This window comes from Toxorhynchites rutilus, chromosome 2 (genome assembly GCF_029784135.1).
Source record: "Toxorhynchites rutilus septentrionalis strain SRP chromosome 2, ASM2978413v1, whole genome shotgun sequence".
Lineage (NCBI taxonomy): Eukaryota > Metazoa > Arthropoda > Insecta > Diptera > Culicidae > Toxorhynchites > Toxorhynchites rutilus.
In genome coordinates, this window is record NC_073745.1 from 255,531,001 (window position 1) to 255,543,837 (window position 12,837).

Here is a 12,837-nt window from a genome sequence, read left to right on the forward strand (position 1 = left end):
GCACCCTAAAACCTTCACATGCCAAATTTGGTCTCGTTTGTTTGATTAATTCTCGAATAATGCTGAAATTTGTGTTTCATTTGTATGGCAGCCCCCCCTTAGAGAGGGGGGTGGAGTGTCTAACCACCGTGAAAACATTTATTGCGCCCTAAAACTTCCATGTACCTGATTTGGTTTCGTTTGCTGCATTAATCATCGAGTAATGCAGAATTGGGTTTCATTTGTATGGCAGAACCACCCCTCACCACCCCCCCCCCCTTAGAGAGGGGGGATGAGTATCTAACCACCGTGAAAACATTTATAGCACCCTAAAACCTTCAAGAGCCAAATATGGTTTCATTTGCTTGATTAATTCTCGAATAATACAGAAATTTGTGTTTCATTTGTGTGGCAGCCCACCCTAAGAGAGGGAGAAGTATCTAACCACCATAGAATCATTTATTGCACCCTAAAACCTTCACATGCCAAATTTGGTCTCGTTTGCTTGATTAATTCTCGAATAATGCTGAAATTTGTGTTTCATTTGTATGGCAGCCCCCCCCCCCCCTTAGAGAGGGGGGTGGAGTATCTAACCACCGTGAAAACATTTATAGCACCCTAAAACCTTCAAGAGCCAAATATGGTTTCATTTGCTTGATTAATTCTCGAATAATACAGAAATTTGTGTTTCATTTGTGTGGCAGCCCCCCCCCCTTAGAGAGGGGGGCGGAGTGTCTAACCAACATAGAAACATTTATTGCACCCTAAAACCTTCACATGCCAAATTTCGTTTCATTTGCGTGATTAATTCTCGAGTAATGCAGAAATTTGTGTTTCATTTGTATGGCAGCCCCCCCTAAGAGAAGGGGGAGGAGTAATTAACCACCGTGAAAACATTTATTGCACCCTAAAACCTTCACGTGCCAAATATGATTTCGTTTGCTTGATTGATTCTCGAGTAATGCAGAAATTTGTGTTTCATTTGTATGGCAGCCCCCCCTTAGAGAGGGTGGTGGAGTGTCTAACCACCATAGAAACATTTATTGCACCCTCAAACCTCCACATAATAAATTTCGTTCCATTTGCGTGATTAATTCTCGAGTAATGCAGAAATTTGTGTTTCATTTGTATGGCAGAGAGACGGGGGAGAGGTCTCAGACTATCACGAAAACCTTCCCCGGCTCCAAAACCCCCTATATACAAATTTTCATGTCGATCGGTTCAGTAATTCCCGAGTCCATAAAAATTAGATATACAGACAGACAGACAGATACACAGAAATCCATTTTTATATATAATATAATCCATTTTATTAGATGATAGATGAAGTATTTTTTATCATCAATTATTTTAAATACCAAAACAACTCCATCTTCAGCAGCATATTTCATTTGTCATTTACTGCTTGTTGATTTCACAATAGACAGTTTCACAATTTTTCTTCTTCAGTGTTTTTGTGGTTGTCCTCTGATGTGCACTATACAGTGTCAGACAAAACATTAAGACCAAGCTCTAGCAAAAAAGAATCCAAAACTTTGAGGAAGAATGATCCAATACAGTGCTTCAATCCATTGATAATAATTTATTTGCATTGTTAGAAGACATTTATAACATCCTCAGTTAAAACAATAGTCACTCATTAAAAATACGCTTTGAGCAAAACGTCCAAGGCAGGCAGCAGCCAACGCGAAATCGCAAAGTACTTGGTACCAAAATATTCGTGTTTTATGCCCACCACGACCGCAAAAATCCCGAAACGACTGGCGCCCAAGGAAAACGACCGCGAAGGATGACTCTGCTATGAAGCATGCCCCCAAGAAAGATTCCTCCAAGGTTCCCGGACAGTTCAGCGGCGGCTGATGGAGCAGGGGTTAGGCGGTAAAAGGCCCCCGGAAGGTCTCGATGCTGACGCCGAAACATCTGAAGGCGCGGCTGAAGATCGCGAAAGACCATTTCGATTGGGTCGGTCCGGAGAAGGAAAATCAGTGGCGAAATATACTGTAGTCGGATAAGACGAAGGTAAGGTAAACCTCATCGGTTCAGACAGAGAAACTTGGGTCCATCGCCCGATAGACTGCGCTTACATGCCACAGTATACCACGAAGACGTTCAAACATGAAGGAGGAGACATTATGGTGTGCGGGTGCTTCTTCTGGTACGGGGTTGGCCCCCTGTACTGGATGGATAAGATCATGGATCAGTACCTCTACGCCCAAATCCTAAGGGATGTTATGTTGCCACACGCCGAGTGGGTGGGAGATGCCCCTGAAATGGCAGTTCATACAGGATAACGATCCGAAGCACACTGCCAAGGCTGTGTGGCCTCTTAGAGAGGGGGGATGAGTATCTAACCACCGTGAAAACATTTATAGCACCCTAAAACCTTCACATGCCAAATTTGGTCTCGTTTGCTTGATTAATTCTCGAATAATGCTGAAATTTGTGTTTCATTTGTATGGCAGCCCCCCCCCCCCCTTAGAGAGGGGGGTGGAGTATCTAACCACCGTGAAAACATTTATAGCACCCTAAAACCTTCAAGAGCCAAATATGGTTTCATTTGCTTGATTAATTCTCGAATAATACAGAAATTTGTGTTTCATTTGTGTGGCAGCCCCCCCCCCCCTTAGAGAGGGGGGCGGAGTGTCTAACCAACATAGAAACATTTATTGCACCCTAAAACCTTCACATGCCAAATTTCGTTTCATTTGCGTGATTAATTCTCGAGTAATGCAGAAATTTGTGTTTCATTTGTATGGCAGCCCCCCCTAAGAGAAGGGGGAGGAGTAATTAACCACCGTGAAAACATTTATTGCACCCTAAAACCTTCACGTGCCAAATATGGTTTCGTTTGCTTGATTGATTCTCGAGTAATGCAGAAATTTGTGTTTCATTTGTATGGCAGCCCCCCCTTAGAGAGGGTGGTGGAGTGTCTAACCACCATAGAAACATTTATTGCACCCTCAAACCTCCACATGATAAATTTCGTTCCATTTGCGTGATTAATTCTCGAGTAATGCAGAAATTTGTGTTTCATTTGTATGGCAGAGAGACGGGGGAGAGGTCTCAGACTATCACGAAAACCTTCCCCGGCTCCAAAACCCCCTATATACAAATTTTCATGTCGATCGGTTCAGTAATTTCCGAGTCCATAAAAATTAGATATACAGACAGACAGACAGATACACAGAAATCCATTTTTATATATAATATAATCCATTTTATTAGATGATAGATGAAGTATTTTTTATCATCAATTATTTTAAATACCAAAACAACTCCATCTTCAGCAGCATATTTCATTTGTCATTTACTGCTTGTTGATTTCACAATAGACAGTTTCACAATTTTTCTTCTTCAGTGTTTTTGTGATTGTCCTCTGATGTGCACTATACAGTGTCAGACAAAACATTAAGACCAAGCTCTAGCAAAAAAGAATCCAAAACTTTGAGGAAGAATGATCCAATACAGTGCTTCAATCCATTGATAATAATTTATTTGCATTGTTAGAAGACATTTATAACATCCTCAGTTAAAACAATAGTCACTCATTAAAAATACGCTTTGAGCAAAACGTCCAAGGCAGGCAGCAGCCAACGCGAAATCGCAAAGTACTTGGTACCAAAATATTCGTGTTTTATGCCCACCACGACCGCAAAAATCCCGAAACGACTGGCGCCCAAGGAAAACGACCGCGAAGGATGACTCTGCTATGAAGCATGCCCCCAAGAAAGATTCCTCCAAGGTTCCCGGACAGTTCAGCGGCGGCTGATGGAGCAGGGGTTAGGCGGTAAAAGGCCCCCGGAAGGTCTCGATGCTGACGCCGAAACATCTGAAGGCGCGGCTGAAGATCGCGAAAGACCATTTCGATTGGGTCGGTCCGGAGAAGGAAAATCAGTGGCGAAATATACTGTAGTCGGATAAGACGAAGGTAAGGTAAACCTCATCGGTTCAGACAGAGAAACTTGGGTCCATCGCCCGATAGACTGCGCTTACATGCCACAGTATACCACGAAGACGTTCAAACATGAAGGAGGAGACATTATGGTGTGCGGGTGCTTCTTCTGGTACGGGGTTGGCCCCCTGTACTGGATGGATAAGATCATGGATCAGTACCTCTACGCCCAAATCCTAAGGGATGTTATGTTGCCACACGCCGAGTGGGTGGGAGATGCCCCTGAAATGGCAGTTCATACAGGATAACGATCCGAAGCACACTGCCAAGGCTGTCATAAAGTGGTTCGAGGATAACAAAGTCAACGTCATGGAGTGGACAGCGCAGCCACCGGATCTGAACCATATAAAGCTTGTTTGTATGCCATCTCGGTCACCACGTGCCGGAAGCTGGTGGACTCCATGAAGATCCGAGTGCGTGAAGTGATGCGTAACAAAGGTTACACGACCAAGCTTTTCACGGTATGAATTTTCTTGTTTTTATTTTTTTACCATGAATTTTATAACCGGTCTTAATTTTTGTCGCGTAGTTCTAGTTGTTAAATATGCTTGAAACGCACTTTTTAATGAATGATTATTCGTTTGACTACAGATGATATAAATTTCTTCGAAAAATGCAAATAAATTATTATAAATGGATTGAAGCACTGGATTTGATTATTTTTTTCTCAAAGTAGCTAGTAGTGCTAGTAGCTGAATTCACAATGAGCAGCTACTGACCCGGTGAACTCGCAAATGGTTGACTCGCCTTGTCCGTTCACACAATGTGAGCTGCTGACAAGAAACTAGATACTACGGCACGGGTTTACCAGAGATGCCAGGCGATTTTCAAATGTCCATCAAATAGTCAGAAACAGCAATCAGGTCCGAATTTGTCAGATGATTGATCCGAAATCGACTTCTTGATTGGCAGTTTTCGTCTTAGGTTTTCAGTTGAATTTATTATTACACAATTTTATCGCGAAACACGCACTGGCCGTGTTTAAAAATACTTTGTGCTGAATTTCTTTGAACTGAAGGTACTATCCGAAAAAAGCAGAAAGAAAAAAGGATTCGGCCCAGGAATTGGATGCAAAGAAAAAGAGCAACAAATACAATATTGAAGGGACTCTACGATGATGATCCCCGAGAGTACAGAGCAGTGTTGAGAATAACACCTGAAAAAGTGAAAAAACTGGATTTAATTGCTCTACAAATACAACGCCAAGATACACTCATGAGGGTTGCTATACCTACAAGAGTGAAAATAGAAATTATATGCCTTTCTTCTGGAATATCGTTTAGATTATTGTCGATATTTTTTAGAATCTCGAAAGCATCCATAGCTAAAATAATTCCAAAAGTGTGTGATGCTACAAATGGCAGTCTAAAAAATTTTTCAAAATTTGATTTACTTCGTCTTGACAGCAGCTTCGTGTACCAATTTGTGAAATGAAATTAATATAAGATTTGCAGGAGGAATAAAAACGCGTCAAAAACTAAAATAATGAATGAAAATCTACTTTTTTAAATCGAATATGTATTCTGTTTCTTAGAACAATACTTTTTTTGCAAGTTGTGAGTGCATTTTGAATGAAAATTGTGCCCGATAATGATTTTATATTTAGATTCCCAAGAAAACTATCTCAAAAAGAAAACGTGCCCCGCCAGCGTGCAAAACAAAATAACAACGATTTCGTTTAGGAACTATGAGGGTTTTATTTGTTTTTCCAATAATTTTCAAGTTTATAAATATCTTCGCATATTTTCAGATATCTTAAAAATAGAAACATTTCTTTACATTCCTGATTCGAACGCTAAATTCTGTTTTTGACGTTTTGAGGGATGCAAGTGCGGGGAAAATTCAAAAAAACTTTGAAGTAGCTCGCACGCCGAATCACACATGACACTAAATGACATGATGTGTTCACACGGTGTGAGTAGCTGCACTGCAGTAACTGACTAGACCGACTCGTATGCTTACTCGCGCCGTCTGAACCCGGCTTTAGACAAAGTTGTTGCTCATGATATGAACTCATGACGCTCGTTTTTATGTTGACAAAAATAGGGTGACCAAAATTGTCGATGAAATAAAAAATCTAACTTTCTTATCTTTATAGATACAGGTAAACATAGTTCGACAATGTCGTAGCTCCAATTATTTGAGATATCTTTGTAGAACAAAGTTTTTCTCTATCTCTTGAAATAACCGATAGAACGCCTTTTTTCTAAGTTACGTTGGGGTGACCATGGAAAAAACTGTTTTTTTGCTCTAACTTTTGCATTTCAAATTTTACATGCAAACTGTCTTCGAAAGACTTTTAGATAAGCAGAACTTGTCAATATCTTAACTCCACTCAAAGTTATTGATATTTCTTCCCAAAAAAACACGCTCTTTTCATTTGTTTGTCTTTCTTTCTGGGGCAAACATAAACAATGTTTGTTGACGGAATTTCAAAGAACAGATTCCACTTCATATAATATGCGACTTTCAAGAATATGTTATTTTTTTGTGTTCGAGTAAATAAAAATTGAAATCATGAGTTTTTGGATGAAAATCCATCAATAACTTTGAGCAGGATTTAGATATTGACATGTTCTGCATCGCAAAATATTGGTATTGATAAGCTCTAAAAGTCGTACGAACACCATTTTGATGTAGAATTTTAAAAGTTAGAGTAAAAAACACGTTTTTCATAGTTACCCTAATGCAACTCAGATAGAAAGCGCTAAAAACAACTTTGTGGGTGATATTTATTGTTTAGACCAAAACTGTCTTAGACAGTTGTTACATATGATAGAGCGCTCATTTTTATGTTATCAAAAATAGGGTGACCAAAATTTTCGATGAAATGAAAAATCTAACTTTCTTATTTTTTTGTAGATAAAGATAGACATAATTCAAAAATGTTGTAGCCCCAGTTATTTTAAACAACTTTGTAGAACAAAGCTTTTTTCTATCTTTTAAAATAATCGATTTAGCGCTTTTATCTAAGTTGCATTAGGGTGATCATGAAAAAACGTGTTTTTTCTGCTTTAACTTTTATATCTCAAATTCTACATCAAAACTGTCTTCGTACGACCATCGATATCAACATTTTGCAATGCAGAACTTGTCTATATCTTAATCCTACTCAAAATTATTGATGGTTTTTTACCCAGAAACTCATGATTTAAATTTTAATTTACTCAAACACGAAAAATAATATAGTTTTGAAAATCACACATCGTATGGAGTGAAATATGCTCTTTCAAATGCCGCCAATAAACATTGTTTAAGTTTGCCCCAGAAAGAATGACAAACAATTGAAGAGAGCGTATTTTTTGGGAAGCAATATCAATAACTTTGAGTGAAGATGATATATCGACAAGTTCTGCATCGAAAAATGTTTGTATAAAGACAGACAGTTTGTCAGTTTGCATGTAGAATTTGAAATATAAATGTTAGAGCGAAAAAATAGTTTTTTTCATGGTGACCCTAACGTAACATAGAAAAAAGGCGCTATATCGATTATTTTAATAGATAGAGAGAAACTTTGTTCTACAAAGATGACTCAAATAACTGGGACTACAACACTGTCGAACCATTTTTACCTTTATCTCTATAGATAAGAAAGTTTTATTTTTTATTTCATCGAAAATTTTGGTTACCCTATTTTTGATAACATAAAAATGAGCGCTCTATCATATGCAACAACTTTGTCTAAGATAGTTTTTGTCTAGAGAATAACTGTCGAGCTCTAAATGCTAATTCCCACTTAAATGTATCTCCTGGACCATTGTGCATTGTAGACTCGAATACTTCGACGTTTATTTCAACTGTAACTGAATTCATTTTTTTCATTTAAAACTATGTAAAATGAAAGTATTTTAACTGAAACGGAAACCTTGCTTGCCTCAACTATCAAAAAAGTCTCTTCCTCAGCTTACGCTGTGATTCCTTCATACTCCGTAGCAGTCTTCCATGTTTCACAAAAAACACTGCGTCCGGAATAAACATGTCCACGCTGCTGTTCCCAGTTTCGTGTTTGAGTACAAACATGATTTTTTCGTACCTATGTTAGAAAATGTGACATGTCTGTATTCGTGGTATGTTTGGACATACGATGTTTAATCCCAATGTTTCACATGACGTTCGAACAGGGTGTACAGTTTCTCTTGCATTTCACCCCAAGCACCGGCAGTGCGTAGAGTAGAAGAAGCGAATCGGACACCACACCACCACCACTCAACGCGTGGTGTGTTGGTATATTGACATGGAAAAAATGCTTTCCTTTCATGACAATGGGTGCTTCATCGAAAATATTGGGCAAATAAAATAAACCTCTTTTTCTGTTCTGAACAAAATAAACATCGATTGATATGAGAGTTTTTCACATTTGATATCATTATTTAGTGCACGCATCAATTTATATATTGAATTCATATAACATTCGCTATTATTAGCTATTTGAACAAGTACTAAAATTGAATTATTCAGCAGTGACATGTTAGGCGTGACGCTAACCACTCGACCACGGGAGCAACAATACATACACACACTCTTTACAGATACACGGGCCGAAGGTTGTGCAGTTCACTGATGATTCAACAAGAGCCAAAGGTTGTACAGCTCATGACAACTCTACACGAGCTGATGATTGCGCCGGCTAGTGATCATTCTATCCTGGATTCCTCGAGTCGAAAAAGACGCACCACGCTAGATATGGGGTGCAGACTAGGGGGTCGTTGCTGATTAACGGTCAGCTGCATCCCAATAGGAAGTATCCCATGTCGGACACACGTACAGAGCACTGAAGACTGCAACATCCCAATTATGAGAACACTTGTAATACTAACCTCGAGCCAACCACGAGTAATCGGTTACATATTACTAACATAGTTGTAAGCAAACATTGTCAAAATATTGAACTCCCGGCCCCGTTAGGCTGACGCCATATGAGCCATAATAAAAATATATATTTTGGTGCATGAACTTATAGCCTCTTAGTTCGTGCAATTTTTGAAATGCGAACTGAATTTCAAATTCGTTTCTGTGAAAAAGTATTCTGCGAAGAAATGTTTTGGGATGGATAATTTCTTTCCGTGTATGAAAAGAAACGAAACGAAAGCAATGAATACTGCGACATCGGGTGATATGTTTGTACATGATGTTCTTGAATTATAAACATCGTGTTTGTTTTCACATGTCTATGTTTGTGTATCATTGTTCGTGTTGGGGATAGACACTCAACACTAGCGAGAATAATGTTCGAATTCAAACAAAAACATGGAATTTTCACATCGCGTGGACATGTGTAAGTGTTTTTGTAAGTGTAGTTGTGTAGTGAATTTTCTGTACATCCTTATCTTCTTCAAAGAATTTTACCGTTTCGTCAGTGTCCGCGAATGACGTTGATATCAATTTATATCAATACTTCGCTCATTACAAAGAAATGCGAATCATCGGTTCATGGCTTCATGGCTTCTAAAATGAAAGTTTGCGTCGCGGAATTCTTTTTTTAATGATTTTAAAGAATTGTAGCTTCGTAGGTAGCAAGCTTCAGATAATTTCAGACATTCACTTCAAATGAACTGGTATTTTCCTTTTGAAAAAATCACTTATAACTAATATACACGTTGAAGGAAATGAACTTGATCAATCATTACCGGGTCAACAAAACAAAATGTTATTAGTAACCACAAGTCACTCAAACTTTTAAAATTACACTAAGTCACATGAAGAATTAATAACAATAATTTGTAACACAAAAAAAATGCACTCACTTATCCATAATGTACTTGTAAATTCCACTGAGCGTCAAGCGCTGGTTGGGTGCACTGCTGATAGCCATCGCGATCAGCGCGATGTAAGAAAACGGTGGCTTTTCTGGTCGATGGGCCGCCTTCAGAAATGAAAACGGCAATGACCATTGGTTTAGTCCAAAGTACGGCATACCAAATCCTGCGCCACCAGCCTCCAAAGGAAAATACCGTCCATTCGGAGCAAACATCGCCAGTTCCTGGTTTATGCTATGGATTTGATCCAAAGCGGCGGCATATGACGAATACGGCAACATTTTCCAACTACACCAAATACTGACTCGATCACGCGTGCGTAAATGAGGTTTTCGTTTCTTGAGTCGCGAGCACAATTTATTCTCCACAAACCGTCACCGATGAAAATCAATTACCAACTGAGAAAATGATCTTCCGAATGAGCCCCGAAACTGAGGAAAACCCGGCTGTGATCTATTTGTTTAACCGACGCAAAAACAGAAACACCATCCATCCCATCCCAAATCGCTCGTGCTTCTCTCGACCACCACAATAAACATACGCAGTTGCAATGCTCATTTTATTTATGTTTTACACTACATTGAGAGCAATAAAAACAAAAACGCCGAAAAGTCGGAAAACCGACTATATACGCCTTTCCTTTTTCCCGCCTCTCTGTCTTCCGCCGCGGCGATGGATCCGGAGAAAACTGCCTGTTTGAAAACATTCTGCCACTTTACGACTTTTCTCCGTAATTCGATTTATCCTTCTTTGTGACTGTTGCGCGAGGGATCTTTCGAAGGAATACATTGTTGTTGGACATGTTTGATGATCGTGGCTTGAGTGCTTATTTGTATATATCATGTTATAAGGTTTTCTGAAAATCATATGTGAATATTCGGTGGCCCCATGGCCGAGTAGTTAGCGCCACACATAGAATGACTGGGACAGTTGTGAATATAATTGAATACAAAAGGGTGCTGCAGGTATGAATAAGTATCACATTCACGGCAGGAACACCGATCAATCAAATAGTGAATTCTCAACAACACTTCCAGGTGAATCGATGCCAAACAACTTTCTTCTAACATTCACCAAAACTTTTATATTTTACGACTTCTCCCGAAGACACCGACACAACGATCGTCGATTCAAACCCGCTCACGTTTCGATTCCTTCATGTGTTTTCAGCAGTGCGAGAGACGCGCATCACTACACTAGCTCCGCCCATTTGTTTATTTTGAAATAAACTTCATAGAGCGAAGAGTTGAAAAGCGCCGCAAAAAGAAAAATCGTTTTTCCCCAATGGCGGCTAGCCGCTGTGCGATCACGCGTGGCCACGGCCGTCCTCTTTCATCTGAGAGCACGCTTGTGTGTGCGGGGCGACGACATCAGCCAGCATCCCCGACGACGTTGTCGTTTACATTTCAATTCATGCACATCTGCGAAAATCAAATGGGCGTGACGCCATAGAAGAAGATGCGCTACGAACGCTGCTTGATCTTGGGCCGCTTCAAAGGGATGGCGATCATTTGCTAGTTTAGACACAAGTTTTGCGTTGTTCCGTTTTACGCTTCAAACGATTTTTATAATAATAAATATTCAGGGTGTTATGTCACAATTAATTAGTTGTGAAGTATAGCAAATTCCAAGTCGATTTTAATCCACAAAATAATGATTCCATCTTAAAACACTGCATATTATCAACGATGCTGACATCTGCCAAAAGTATCAAATCAGGTTGAATATAATGTCGTTACTCCAAAACCAGCAAAAACCAGTAATTAGTATTGAATTATTTCCAAAAGTCATTCAGATGAAATTCAGAGGAATTTAGCCTACTGGATGTAAGACTCGTTGAGTAACAAAAGCTGGGTAACGATCAGCAAATTATTGACTACTATTTTAAATGTGATCATGGTTCCAAAACTAATTTCCTTATATCCCATCCTTTTCCTGAAAACACCTTTTACACTCGAGTCGACCGCGAGTAATCGGTTTTCCACATTACTAACCATAGATTTAAGAAAATTGTTTATATATATAGTTTTAAAAATATATTTAAGAATACGGCTCCTTTAATCTTATATAACTGATCCTGTAAAAATAAACGAATTTATAAAAAAATGGTTCCAAAACCAAAACATGTCAAGATAGATCTCACTGTTGGAATAATCCTTCACCGATCGCGAACTGAAACCAAATGTCTAAAATTTCCGAAATGATTCAACTCAAAAATGGCAAATCAACATAAAAATCCAATATAATCAGCATAAAACAAGATTTCTATGCCAAATAACACACCTTGAATGTATTCTGAGTAGCAAGCTCTAGAATACGCGTGACAACAGTGCAAGTCGGAGAAAATTTCTTTGACGAAAAATTCACCCGACCAGAACGGGAATCGAACCCGAACCTCCGGCATGATAATGTGTGACGCTAACCACTCGGCGACGGGAGCACCAAATTAATGCCATCATCCAAATTAAAATGTTTAAAATTCACTACTTTTTGTGAGCCTAACTCATATCAGTTCATTATTCAGTGTATTCTGCGAGAAGGTAGGTGGTTTTGTTCCTTATTGATGCTAAAAAGTCTTATTTTGAAATTTCGAGTTCATTCGGGGTGGAATCGACACTTTCAGTCAGGGTATAACCGACACTGACTGTATGCTTCCGTGCGAGATGTGTCTTATGTTTAATTACCTTTAATATTTATGTTTTATAGATGCCTCGTGTTTAAATATGTTCGTAAAACGAAACGGCAGAGCTGGACCGAATAACAATTGAGGAATGCCAAAAGAGTTATTGATGGTGGAATGTCTAAGAAGAAGGCTGCAAGGGATTATGGTATTCCTCGGTCTACACTCATTGGACACATCTCCGGCAAATGCTCCTCTAAGCTTGGATCGAAAACCTGCGTGTTTAACCCGAACCAGGAGCAAGAGCTGGTCCGTCATCTGCTTGACCTTGAGAGTAACTTCTACGGAATTAGCATGACAGATGTTCGTCGTTTGGCATTTGAATTGGCCGAAAAACAAAAAAATTCCACATCGGTTCAATAAGAAGAGGAAGGCTGCCGGCTGGGACTGGATAAAAGGTTTTCTAGACCGAAATCCGAAACTTACGTTCCGTAAACCCGAGGCTACATCAGCAGCAAGAGCCAGGCTTC

At 39.2% G+C, this 12,837-nt stretch overlaps 1 protein-coding gene across 1 annotated transcript in view; it reads right to left on the reverse strand.

Annotated features, from left to right (window-relative positions):
- The window catches only part of LOC129766827 (fork head domain-containing protein L1-like), a 34,998-nt gene extending 25,030 nt beyond the window's left edge, over positions 1-9,968 (reverse strand). Inside the window, exon 1 of the mRNA XM_055767425.1 lies at positions 9,676-9,968. Within this exon, the coding sequence (XP_055623400.1) occupies positions 9,676-9,968 (293 nt within the window). The remainder of the gene's footprint in view (positions 1-9,675) is intronic.
- Positions 9,969-12,837: the final 2,869 nt, after the last annotated feature.